The sequence below is a fragment of the Pistacia vera genome, unplaced genomic scaffold (assembly GCF_008641045.1).
Source record: "Pistacia vera cultivar Batoury unplaced genomic scaffold, PisVer_v2 Contig1056, whole genome shotgun sequence".
Classification (NCBI taxonomy): Eukaryota; Viridiplantae; Streptophyta; class Magnoliopsida; order Sapindales; family Anacardiaceae; genus Pistacia; species Pistacia vera.
The window spans coordinates 1-13,578 of record NW_022195089.1 but is presented as its reverse complement, the minus strand read 5'-3'; the positions used below and the strand labels follow the sequence as shown (position 1 = coordinate 13,578).

Below are 13,578 nucleotides of genomic sequence, written 5' to 3'. Positions count from 1 at the left end.
GGTAATTCTAACTAAGTTCCATTGATTAAACTCTACGGAACCTGCAATGGAATTAAATGTAATTAATTACCTTCATTGAGATTGAAGTACATGAAAAGTAAAATTCCAAACGCTAAGCAAAGTTCATGAAAATTAAATCTGAAGACAAATTCATTGACTTAGATGGTCAACATTAACCAATATTAAAAGCAGAAAAAAAAAAAAAAAAATTCGGCAGAACCACTAAACATGTAACAAGATCTTCCGCCGTTTTGGGGCATCAAATTCAGTTATTGTACTGAAGTAGCTATCTGGGTTCCGTCCTTGGTCATAGTGGGAGTGGTCTGTTTGAACCGCCGAGACTGAGTTCCTTCAGTACCTGTGGTATGACTTGATCGATGCGTAGTTTCTATTGGCTGAGGCTGAACCATTCCTAATGAGGACAAATACTGAAATGGCTTCGGAGGTGGCTTAAACTCCACTTCTCCCTCCAACATCTTTACCACATCACTCATTAGTGGCCTTGCCTCTGGTGAGTCTTGAACACACCACAATGCCAGCTTACTTATTCTCTCTGCTTTCTCTTTGTCTTTCTCTTCAATCCCACAAGCTAATGCCATTGCAGCCAATTCATCTTTCTCATATTCTTCCCAAACACGTTCAGGGAACCAATCAAGGCTATCGTCACCAGAACCGTCGGTTCTCGAACAGTGCCATTCCAAAGCCATAAACATCACATTTATGCGTTATTGGATGATTCTTCAACAAAAATTCTGGTGCTGAATAGCCAGGAGTCCCCCTATATCCTGTGAGTTTATCATGAATGTTGTCTCTATTACGAAGCTTTGCAAGTCCAAAGTCACCCACTCTGGCCATGAAATTTGAATCTAGTAGAATGTTTCCAGACTTTATGTCGTAATTCTTGGATTATTAGTGTAATTAGTTTTAGTTAGTTAATTAATCAGTTAGTTAGTTAGTTGATTAATTAGTTAGTTAGTTGTTATGGTTATTTAACTGTGGTTAGCTCAACCATGGTTACTGTTGAATGGTGATACCATGCTGGAAATGATGAAGTCAACACATGGTGGGAGTTGCAAGATTTTGGCGCCACGGTTTGAAATGCTGCTGTGCATGCAGAAGTTGTTTTTTGGTCACTGTTTAAGAAATATTTCAGTGATGTGTTTAGGTGAATTAGGTTGATAAAATGATGTATTTTGATATGTTTGTACGTGCATTAGTTGGTGTGTTTAGTTTAAATTTTAAATTTGCAGCTTTAGGTGGAACAGTGGCGTGTGCTTTGTATAAATCTACCCCTGTTTTTTGAATGTAAAACAGAGTAAATTTCAGTTCAGATTTTCTCTCTCTACAGCTCTCTCTCACGTCAGTTTTTGGTCCTCTTTTCTTAGTATACTCCAGCTCTAAAAACCAACAGTTACCTATATATATATAAACTGTAACAAACCTCTTGTAAACTAATTTTTGAGTTGAATAAAATTTCTTCTTCTCTCAAATACAAATTGTTCATGGTATCAGAGCAACGTTTTTTAACTGCAAGATGAGTAGCTTGGATTGAAGAATCAAGCTAAAATCAAGTCTGTATTTTCATTATTCCTTCAAATCTCTCCGAATCCCAAAATCAATAGAGTGATTTCATTCAGCTATTCTTTAGTTGAAATTTGTTATTAGTTCAGCTAAATTCTTGTATAAGTTGAAATAAATTCATCTCAGAATGTCGAATGTTACTGACTCAAGTTCACCACTCTACATACATCCATCAGATACCCCTAGTTCAGTTCTTATTTTAGAGCAGCTCACAAGAATGGAGAATTACGGAATTTGGAGTTGTGAGATGACAATTTCTTTGAGGGCAAAGAACAAATTAGGTTTTGTTGATGGATCTTGTGAAAATGCAAGTTTCAATCAAGCTTTTCATGCATAGTGGGAACGTTGTAATTCTTTGGTGTTAGCTTGGATTTTTAACATTGTTTTAAAAGAAATATTCAACAGCATTGTATACTCTACTAGTGCGTATCAAGCTTGGCAAGATCTTTGAGAACAATACAACAAGGTCAATGGCACAAGAGTCTTTCGTATTCACTGGGAAATAATTAACATTGTACAAGGAACTAACTTAGTTGCAGTATGTTACAATAAATTGAAAACTCTATGGGATGAACTTAGTTCATTGCTAAGTTTACCATCACCTAATAGTGAATAAGCTAAAGCCTATTTGGCACATCTTAATCAACAAAAACTACTACAGTTCTTGATAGGACTTAATGACTCATATGCATTGGTGAGAAGCCAAATCTTGTTAATGGTTCCCTTACCTTTGGTCAAACAAGCTTACTCAATAGTAAGTCAAGATGAAAGCCAAAAGGTCTTGACTGGATTTAATCAGAACACTGAAGTTGCTACAGCACTTTACTCACAAGGGAATCAGAGAAATCAGACTCAGAGTTCAAAATATAAAGGGAAGAAGCTCTATGTTGAATGTGATTACTATCATATAGCAGGACATAAGAGGGATAATTGTTACAAATTGCATGGATATCCAACAGATTTTCAATTTTGCAAGAACAAGTCGAGATAAAAAGCTAAAGCCAATCAAGTTCATTCAAGTCAAGAGTCGGCTATACACACTGAATCAGCAATTGACAGTAGCAGAGAAGGAGTTAGCTTAGACAATGTTTTGACTCCAGAGCAGTATGCTCAATTGATTTAGTTGTTGGGAAAGGAGAACCTGGGAGCGCCATTAGCTAATCTGGCAAGTAAGATTGTTTCCCTATATTCAAACTGTGATGTTATTGATGATTGGATTCTTGACTTGGGGGCCACTGACCATATAACTCATGGTATCAGAAATTTTGCATAGTAAACCATCTATGCCTGGTTATGTTAGTCTCCCAAATGGAAAAAAAACATCAATTCAACATGTTGGTTCTGTCAGCCTACGAGAAAATTTGTCATTGGATAATGTCTTATACATACCAGATTTTAAGTACAATTTGTTGTTAATTTCTAAGTTAGCCTCTAATGGTCAGTGTACTATCATATTTTATCCGAATTTTTGTGTGATCCAGGATCTTTGGAGGGGCAAACTAAAGGGGATTGGTAAGCAATACCAGGGGCTATATTGAACGAAATAGAGAAGCAACAGGAACAAAATAATAATAGTTAAACAAAACAAACAGTAAACAAAGAATGTAATACGCGCGATTTACCCTGGTTCACCCAATGTAGGCTACGTCCAGCTGAGTCAATATTATTGCAATATGCCTCACCTCTCTCGTTTACAATGAATGAATTGTTCTCACACCCATAACAAGAGAAAAGTATGTTTATATACTAGGTTTAAGAGATTAAACCTAGTTTTACAAGAATTCCTATTCCTAAGCCCAACCCAAAAAGGAATTAATAACTTAAAAGGAATCCTACAGCGGTTATACATGGAAAAGCCCAAAACCGCCTACGAGTGCGTCTCCGTTACCCATTAATGCTGAAGTAGTCGACAACTCCAACATATATCACTTCATGCCAATATCAAAAATCAGCTTGTATTTTCCTGGTTTTGTTTCAGCTTTGAGTAAGAATTTGTAAATCAAAGTTTCTGATTGTAATAGAGAAACAGACTGCAAATCTCTCAATGTAGCTACTGATTCTTCAATAAAAACATAGTCTCAAACTAAGGATGTTGTTCTTTGGCACAAGAGATAAGGACATGCTCCTTTATCAACTTTGCAGGAATTGTATCATGGTTTTAATAATCATCACAAATTCTATTGTGAAACTTGTCCTTTAGCCAAGCATACTAGATTATCCTTTCCCTCCAATAACACTGCCACATCTCATGTGTTTGAACTGTTGCATTTGGATGTCTGGGGTCCGTAAAAGTTGCCACTCAAGGTAATGCAAGGTTTTTTCTCAATGTGGTAGATGATTTTACTAGAACTACATGGCTTTTTCTGCTGCAGTTCAAGTATGATGTATTCAGACTTTGAAGAATTTTTTGCAAATGGTTCAGAACCAGCTTTTTAGTCTAGACTTCTAGTAAGAACCTTGACGGCAATCCTTACTCCATTTGGAAACTGACCCTTGTAGACAGCACCAAAACCTCCAGAACCCAACCTAGTTGAGTAATTATTTGTGAAATAAAAGAGCTGCTGTGCTGTGAATCTGACAGGCTTCTCCCTTGCCATTTCTTGGAGGAAATTCTCCATGGTGGGAGTAGTAACCTCCCGTACTGGAACCGTGTTGGTGTTTTGGGGCCCGTTGTATGCAGCAACCCCTGTTTGTAAATCTTGCACAATCACTTTTCTGCCATTCTTTGCGCATTTATAAGCAATAAAACCAATTATTCCAAGCTCGATATAATGGCTGCAGTTAATGTTGATCATTTCGAGTAATGATAATTTAAACAAAGCTACTATTAACATCATGAATAATACTGTATAACATACTAAATCTAAAAAAAAAACCTACAGATGATTATATAAGTGTTGAAGCTTTTCTGAAATCCATTAGCATCTGGGGATTCCATTGGTAGTTAAAATCTGTTAACAATTATAAACGTTCAAGATCAGAAAAAACATAACACAGAATGAAAAAAACATCCCACTTTGTTTGAAGGCCAAAAATGGATGGAACTTTCTTATGTCATGTACAATATTAATTACCATAAAGTAAATTAATGATAATTAAAAATAAACATAAAACAAAAAGCATACTTAAGTATCTAATATTATAATAAAACAAACATTGCAATAAGTCGATGACCATACTTTAAATCTATCTGCAGAAACTCCTTGCTTCTAAACAAAAAGACACAAAAGCCTCTGAATCTCTGATATCTTATTTACTTTCTATATTTTAAATAGAAATTTCTTAATATAAAGAGGAATAGAGGATGACATTTTGGAAAATAGAGAGAACCAAGAACCTTCACTAAGATGACATTTATTGGTCCAAACACGCTAATTATAAAGAAAAGTCAAAGTTGGAAGACAAAATTCATCAACTAAAGATGCTCCATAGTCATATATTTGAAGTATTTTGACGAAATATGGAATGCGATACATTTATTATTGATTTCCTTTGATCTCTATTGGCTGAGATTAAGGAGTAAGGTTTCAATCAATCACCTTAATTTATGTGATTGATTGAATTACAGGGATTTGTTATTTATTTCTTTCCTATTTTACATTTACAGAACTTGTATAAATTAGCCATCGTATAGGCTTACAATACAATATACATAAATTTTTCTCTTTTATTTTTTTTCTCTTTGGCATACTCCGGCAGTATCATTGTCTTGAACTACTCCTCTTTGCCTCTCTTTCTCGACTCCTTACATGTTATCAGAACATTGCTAAAAGCTTCCGCTTACAATTCAACCTGGCCTCTCATTCTGTACCTGAAACCAGACAGATACTCGGTTAGAGCCAATCACCTCAGCCTCCACTTTGTCCCTGAAAACAAACTGCAAACATTTCATTAGAAATACAAAATAGAGATCAACCCAACAAATACAGAAAACCCAGACGGCCCAACCACAACTCAAGACCAAACACTCAATCAAAGCCTGCTACAATCCACACAACTCAAACCCGCACTGAGAATTCTTGACATTTTGGAAAATAGAGAGCGCCAAGAACCTTCACTAGAATGACATTTGTAGGTCCAAACACCCTAATTATAAAGAAAAAAAGTCAAAGCCAGAAGACAAAATTCTAACAAAAATCCACAAACTCTAACCAGATTTCAAAGATTGAACTTTCTTCGGGTAAAATAAAATTGGAAGACAAATATAAACATTCAAGATCAGAAAAGGAGCTTCAAAGAGGGTGAGCATCAATTGTAGGTACACGCGTAAGGATCATATGGTGATATAAAAAACAATAAACAAATACCAAATTACTTAGCTTTCATGGAATAATATATATATATATATATTTTAAAGAATCAACAATTTTTCAGATTATGAAGAGCACTTATCATGCGAAATAATTGTTCAATTTTATTGAAAGATTACTGCATAAAAATTAAATAACGATTGCACTACGGCCAACAAGAACCACGTCTCAGTCAAGAGCACATAGAAACCAAGGTAAATTGGTTTTTCATTGGTTTATCTTATTAAAACACAGATCTTATAATTTATGTTCTAATTTTGATAATAAACCCTTGTTATATTACAAGATAATAGGGATGTAAAACAAAAGCTTTTCAATAATAAGATAAGCTCTGTCATTTTGGGGGACTACTAGCTTAGTTATTATACAGAACTAGCCATCTGGATTTCATATTTGGCCATGATTGGAGTAGTCTCCTTGTACCAGCGAGACTGACTTTCTTCACTTGTGCTGTAACTTGAACCATCTGTAGTTTCTTTTGACTGATGCTGAGCCATTCCCAGTGAGAACAAATACTGAAATGGTTTTGGAGGTGCCACAATCTCCACTCCTCCCTCTAGCATTTTTACCACAGCACTCATTGGTGGCCTTCCCTCTGGTGAGTCTTGTACACACCACAATGCCACCTTACTCATTCTTTCTGCTTTCTCTTTTTCTTTCTCTTCAATCCCACAAGCTAATGTCACTGCACCCAGTTCACCTTTCTCATATTCTTCCCAAACATGTTTAGGAAACCAATCAAGGCTATCAGTAGAACCGACACTTGCATTTTTTCTCCGACCAATTATCTCAAACAGTACCATTCCAAAGCTATAAACATCACATTTATGAGTTATTGGATGATTCTTCAACAAAAATTCTGGTGCTGAATAGCCAGGAGTCCCCCTATATCCTGTGAGTGTAACATGGGTGTTGTCTCTGTTACAAAGCTTTGCAAGTCCAAAGTCACCAACTCTCGGGATGAAAGCTGAATCTAATAGAATGTTTCCAGGCTTTATGTCGTAATGAATGATTCTTTGTTCGCATTCTTCGTGCAAATATGCTAAACCTCTGGCTGTCCCGATTGCGATTTCATGTAACTTCTCCCATTCGATTGTCTGTGTCTCCTTAAACAAGTACTTGTCAAGGGAGCCATTTTCCATGTACTCATAAACGAGCGCGCTCATGTACTGGTCATGACAAAAACCATAAAGTCTAACCAGATTTATGTGGTATGTTCTTCCAATTGTGCCAATTTCCGCCATGAACTGCTCATCTTCAGCTCTTCTGTCTTCGCTCCGCTTAAGAACCTTCACTGCAATCTTTACTCCATTTGGAAACTGACCCTTGTAGACTGACCCAAAACCTCCAGAACCCAACCTATTTGAGTAATTATTTGTAAAGGAAAATAGCTGCTGTGCTGTGAATCTGACGGGCTTCTCCTTCGCCATTTCTTGGAGGAAATTCTCCATGGTGGGAGCAGTAACCTCCCATACTGGAACCGCGTTGGTGTTGTGGGGCCTGTTGTATGCAGCAGCCACTGTTTGTAAATCTTGCACAATCACTTTTCTGCCATTCTTTGCGCATTTATAAGCAATAAAACCAATTATTCCAAGCCCAACCAAGCTCGATATAACGGCTGCAGTTAATGTTTATCATTTCAAGTAATGAGAATTTAAACAAAGCTACTACTATTAATATCATGAATAATATATAATTTCAAATAGTAAGAATTCAAACAAAGTAACTGTTGATATCATCCCATAATATATATTATTTAATTCATTCCATAGCATATTGAAAGAGAGAAAACTTACAGATGATTATCCAAGTAGTGGCGGTTTGGTTGAAGTTTTCTTGAACTTCATTTAAATCTGGGGTAGGCGGATTGAGAGATGATGCCATTGATAGTTAAAAACTGTTAAAAATTACAAATGTTGAAGATCAGAAAGAGAATAACACAGAATGAAAATATCCCAGAAAATCTGCTTGTAAACAAATTAAAGACGCAAAAACCTCTTGCAAATGTTCCTTTGTTTATGTTCTTCGCTGTCCTTAAGTTAATCTTAACTATAAGAGGAAAAGAGGACGAAGTTTCGAGCAAAGTTGAAGAATTTGTAATTTTAATACTACGGAAACTACCAGGAAATTGGAAATAAGCAATCAAGAACCTTGATTGAGAATAACATATAAAGAATGAATCATTGAAATAACATTCAAACACGTCTCAAAACTCAAACTAAATAAAGGATTGATTTAAGAAAATTCGACTAGTTATCATTATCAAGCACACCGCCGAATATGAAGTCAAACCTCAACTTCATTAATTAAGGATTTTCTCACTATAAACCATGCCTACAAGTCGTGTAGATCATGCTTGATTCTCAAGGAACTTTGAAATTTTCTTTAGTATCAAATTAGGGTGTGAACCCAAAATACTTCTATATGACTCAATGAAAATCCAAAATAATCCCCCCCTTTTTTTTTTTTTTTTAATAATTCATAAGTTGGTTTATCTTATTAAAATACAGATTTTATAATTTATGTTCTAATTTTGATAAAAACCTCAAAACTTCATTTATAATAAACCCTTGTTATGTTACAAGATAATAGGGATGTAAAACAAAAGCTTTCCAATAATACGATCAACTCTGTCATTTTGGGGGACTACTAGCTTGGTTATTATACAGAACTAGCCATCTGCATTTCATACTTGGCCATGATTGGAGTGGTCTCCTTGTACCAGCGAGACTGACTTTCTTCACTTGTGCTGTAACTTGAACCATCTGTAGGTTCTATTGACTGAAGCTGAGCCATCCCCACTGAAAACAAATACTGAAATGGTTTTGGAGGTGGCACAATCTCCACTCCTCCCTCCAACACCTTTACCACTGCACTCATTGGTGGCCTTCCTTGTGGTGAGTCTTGTACACACCACAATGCCACAGTACTCATTCTCTCTGCTTTCTCTCTGTCTTTCTCTTCAATCCCACAAGCTACTGTCATTATATTCAGTTCATCTTTCTCAAATGCTTCCCAAACATGTTTAGGAAACCATTCAAGGCTATCGCTAGGACCAACAGTTGTATTTCTTCTTCTACCAATTATCTCAAACAGTACCATTCCAAAGCTGTAAACTTCACGTTTATGTGTTATTCGGAAATTCTTTAACAAGAAATTCTGTTGCTGAATAGCCAAGAGTGCCCCCCTATATCCTGTGAGTGTAACATGTGTTCTGTCTCTATTACAAAGCTTTGCGAGTCTAAAATCTCCCACTCTAGGAAAGAAATTTACATCTAGCAGAATATTTTCAGGCTTTATGTCATGATGAATGATTCTTTGCTGGCATTCTTCATGCAAGTAAGCTAAACCTTTGGCTGTCCCAATCGCAATTGCATGTAACTTCTCCCATTCGATTGTCTGTATCTCGCTAAACAAGTACTTGTCAAGAGAGCCATTTTCCATGTACTCATAAACAAGTGTGCTCATGTACTGGTCATGGCAAAAACCATAAAGTCTAACTAGATTTATGTGCTATGTTCTTCCAATTGTGCCAATTTCCACCACGAACTGCTCATCTTCAGCTCTTCTGTCTAGACTTCTATTAAGAACCTTTACTGCAATCTCCAATCCATTTGGAAACTGACCCTTGTAGACTGCCCCAAAACCTCCAGAACCCAACCTAGCTGAGTAATTACTCGTAAAACAAAATAGCTGTTTTGCCTTAAATCTTACAGGCTTCTCCTTTGCCATTTCTTGGAGGAAATTCTCCATGGTAGTAGAAGTAACCTCCCAAACTGGAACCATATTGTGGGGTGTGTAGTTTGCTGCAGCAACAACTGCTTGCAAATCTTGTACAATCACTTTTCTGGCTTTCTTTGCACGTTTGTAAGCAATAACACCAATTACTTCGAGCACTACCAAGCTCGATATGGCGGCTACAGTTATTATTTATCATTTCAAATTGTGATCATTTAAATAAAGTTATTGTTAATAGAACTCAGATTATAAACGATTGTTTTCTGAACTGCAGTATTAACTTGGGTATCTGGGGCAGGCGGGTTGAGAATTTCATTAAGATCTGGTATATCTGAACTAGGAGGATTTGAAATTGATGTCATGTAACGAAAATCTGTTAACAAATACAAACGTTGAAGACCAGAAAAAGAAATACGCAGGATGACAACATCCCACTTTATTGAAGACCAAAAATTAATGGAACTTTCTCAATTACAATAATATTGATTACTATAATTAATCCTTAAGTATCTAATATTATAATAAACTGATAACATAATGCATGAAGCAATGACCATACTTAACTCTATCTGCAGAACCTCGTTGCTTCTAATTTCTATACAAAACAAACAAAACCTCTGAAAATTTTCCTTTTTAATGTTCTTTACTCTGCTGAAGTCTAATTAAATAGAAAAAAAATACAGAGGAAAATAGTATGGTAACTACCAGGAAATCCTTTAGTGAGAATGACATATAACAACCGTTGAAATAAATTTCGAACATGTCTCATAATTAATACATATATTTATATCAAATTTAAAGAAAAATTTATTACAGATAATTGTTCCATTAGGTGTTACCGATAGGTCTTCTGTTCGAATCGCATAAGAAATACGTATCACATTTATATAATTATCTTGGTTCATTAGGTTTTTAGATTATTATGTGGCCCCGAGGATTAGACAGGTTCCATAGATACCTCAGATATTTAAAAAAATAATAATAACAAATAAAAAAATAACAAATCATTATTAATTATTTGGAAAAAAAAAAAATTTTACCCAGGAAAAAAAATAAAGGCCGTAGATTTGGGCCCTCCTCAGAATGTGGGCTAAAGTTCAAAAAACTAAGCCCAATACTAAAAACGTAAAGGACACAAACCTAATAATAAATCGGGTCGGTTCACGGGTAATGGGGGTATAATATTGTGCCGTCGGGGTTGCGCAAGCAACTGCTGGAAACTCGTTTATTCATTCATCATAATCATAAATATTCACCGTCTCACGTCTCACCGTCTACGAGCCGTCGTATTGAGTCGTATAAATATCTAAACGCAGGGTCGTGTTTTGAGTTCCCCACCAATTTTGTTGTGTGCAATCAAATATCGGAAGGAGAAAGAAATGCCAGGACTAACCTGTAATGCTTGTAACAAAGAATTCAGCGATGACACCGAACAGAAGCTTCATTACAAGTCCGATTGGCATCGCTACAATCTCAAACGCAAGGTCCTTTTGCTTCCTTAGTTTTTCATTTTTATTATTGTTTTAGAAGAGAAAAATAAAAATAAAAACACTTGATTAACTGAAAGATGATTCAAGTAGTTATGTTTGGAAATTTTGGATGCTGGAATTTTATGATTTAAAGGTTGTATCTTGTTTAGTTTTATATTGTTTCTAATATGTCAATTTTTTTAGGGAAAATATAAGCTATACCTCTGTGAGGTCTATGAATTTGCTATAATGGTCTTTTGTTGCTGCTTAACAAATTACATTTAGGTTGGCTTGGGGGTTTGAGGACCTTTGGGCTGTCAAGCAAATGGTGATGGAGAATATAAATACAGTGATAGAACAAATTTTATGATAACACACACGTTGATTGAAATAGACTGAAGTGTTCCCAAAAATTGATTTTTGAATGAATCCTAAAACCTAGTGTAAAATTAGAAAACCCAAAAAAAAAAAAAAAAAAGGGTTGTTTAGGTTTTAAATCTGAAACTTACATTACCAGATATTAAAATTATTTAGATACAACTCATTTTTTTTATATAAAATTACTTTCGGAACCAACCAAATGAGCCCTAGTTAATGAATGTAAAATTAATAATTTTCTTTTGTAAATAAATTAGGTAGCTGGGGTTCCAGGAGTGACAGAAGCGTTATTTCTGGCTAGACAATCAGCCCTTGTTCAAGAGAAGAATAAGTTGAGTGAAACTCCGATGCTTTATAGTTGTGGGCTTTGTGGAAAGGGGTATAGAAGTTCCAAGGCTCATGCACAGCATCTTCAATCAAAAAGCCACATCATGCGGGCTTCTCAAGGAATGAATGATGAAGACAGTGAGAAGGTAATAATTAAGCCACATCCGCGTCGTGCTGTAAATAAGCCTCCTCCTCGAAGAGAGGCTGACAATGAAGAAAGCGAAGAAAGTGAAGATGAATGGGAGGAGATTGATTCAGAAGAAGAATTGGTTGGTGAGGCTGCAAAGTCCCTGACTAATTTGAATGTGGGATCCACCTCTGATGATGTCATGGAGGATGAAGATAAGGACTTCGAGGAGTTTGATCCATCTTGCTGCTTCCTGTGTGATCTTGAGCATGAGACGATTGAGAGCTGCATGGTTCACATGCACAAGCATCATGGTTTCTTCATTCCTGATGTTGAGTATCTGAGGGATCCTAGAGGCCTGCTTACTTATCTTGGTCTTAAGGTAGTGATTATGGGTTATATTATGTTCTTTATTTGTATAATATTGGTTAACAAATTTACTTTTTCATAAACCACAATTTAGTTTCACTTACATGCTTCTTCTTTTTTACAGGTAAAGAGGGACTTCATGTGTTTGTACTGCAATGACAGGTGCCATCCTTTTAACGGCTTGGAAGCAGTTAGGAAGCATATGCAAGCAAAAAGTCATTGCAAAGTGCATTATGGTGATGGTGGTGAAGATGAGGAGGCAGAGTTAGAAGAGTTCTATGATTATAGCAGCAGGTTGTTTTCTCATTTTTCCACTTTAGTTAACCTATCCTTTTGCATTTATATTTCTTTTTCCTTTTGCAGTTTGTAGGTTGTTTGTTTGTTTTTTTATTTGAACAAGTTCATGCCCTGTTCTATATATGTTAACATCTTTACTTTATCATTGTTTAACAGTTACATGGATGAGGACGGTAAACAGTTGATCTCATCTAGTGATATGGGCAACACTGTAGAACTTGGTGGTGGGTCTGAACTTATCATCACCAGAAGAACAGATAATAGGGTGGCAACTAAAACTTTTGGTTCCCGTGAATATTTGCGCTATTATCGCCAGAAGCCACGCCCAACACCTGCAAATAATATGGCCATCACAGCTGCACTGGCCTCAAGGTTTGCTTCTGATCTTTTGCTTAACGTGCTCTTTGCAATGACAATAGGATGGAAATCTGAAAAACAAATTCCCTTTTCTTCAACTACAAAATACAAATAGGTATAAAATGTCAAAAATAAAGTTAGCTACAATTATATGGTGAAAGAGAAATGGTTTTTTATTACAGGTACAGGAGCATGGGGTTAGCAACTGTACAATCAAGGGAGCAAATGGTGAGAATGAAGGTGATAAAGGAGATGAATAGATCAGGGGTAGAGGCCATGCGGACAAAGATTGGTATGAAGAGTAATGTCATCCGAAACCTGCCCAAGAATGTCCCGTACTAGCCCAAACTAGTGATTTTGATGGAGAGGTTATATGTCTGAGGACCTTCTGTTAACTATTCATGTTTTTTAACATTGTAAGCTTTAGGTTATCTCGGTTGGAAAATACCTGTTTACGGGTTTTGCCAAATATTTCTATGCTGTTATTTGTCATATATCAGACCACTTAATGGTGTCTATCTACACCTTAATTAATACTATCTTTTGTTTCTAAACCAAATTCGGCGAACATATTATTAAATAATGTCAGCTGGTTCGACTTTGCGTCTGTTTTTTCTGTTGAATA

The 13,578-nt window shown here is 35.8% G+C and overlaps 2 protein-coding genes and 2 pseudogenes across 2 annotated transcripts; 1 reads left to right on the top strand and 3 right to left on the bottom strand.

Annotated features, from left to right (window-relative positions):
• Positions 1–269: 269 nt before the first annotated feature.
• On the bottom strand, positions 270–4,376 carry LOC116128895 (annotated as a pseudogene).
• A 1,606-nt stretch (positions 4,377–5,982) lies between these two features.
• Positions 5,983–7,813, bottom strand: LOC116129064 (rust resistance kinase Lr10-like). The gene is made up of 2 exons (XM_031414824.1): positions 7,688–7,813; positions 5,983–7,509 (listed from the first exon to the last, which is right to left on the bottom strand). The coding sequence occupies exons 1-2, from the start codon at positions 7,773–7,775 to the stop codon at positions 6,254–6,256; spliced, it is 1,344 nt and encodes a 447-aa protein (XP_031270684.1). The 5' UTR covers positions 7,776–7,813; the 3' UTR covers positions 5,983–6,253.
• A 739-nt stretch (positions 7,814–8,552) lies between these two features.
• Positions 8,553–9,644, bottom strand: LOC116128877 (annotated as a pseudogene).
• A 1,181-nt stretch (positions 9,645–10,825) lies between these two features.
• LOC116129058 (cytoplasmic 60S subunit biogenesis factor REI1 homolog 1-like) lies at positions 10,826–13,512 on the top strand. The gene is made up of 5 exons (XM_031414810.1): positions 10,826–11,113; positions 11,734–12,312; positions 12,424–12,593; positions 12,753–12,968; positions 13,136–13,512. Exons 1-5 carry the CDS (start codon positions 11,009–11,011, stop codon positions 13,293–13,295), a joined length of 1,230 nt encoding a protein of 409 aa, XP_031270670.1. The 5' UTR covers positions 10,826–11,008; the 3' UTR covers positions 13,296–13,512.
• Positions 13,513–13,578: the final 66 nt, after the last annotated feature.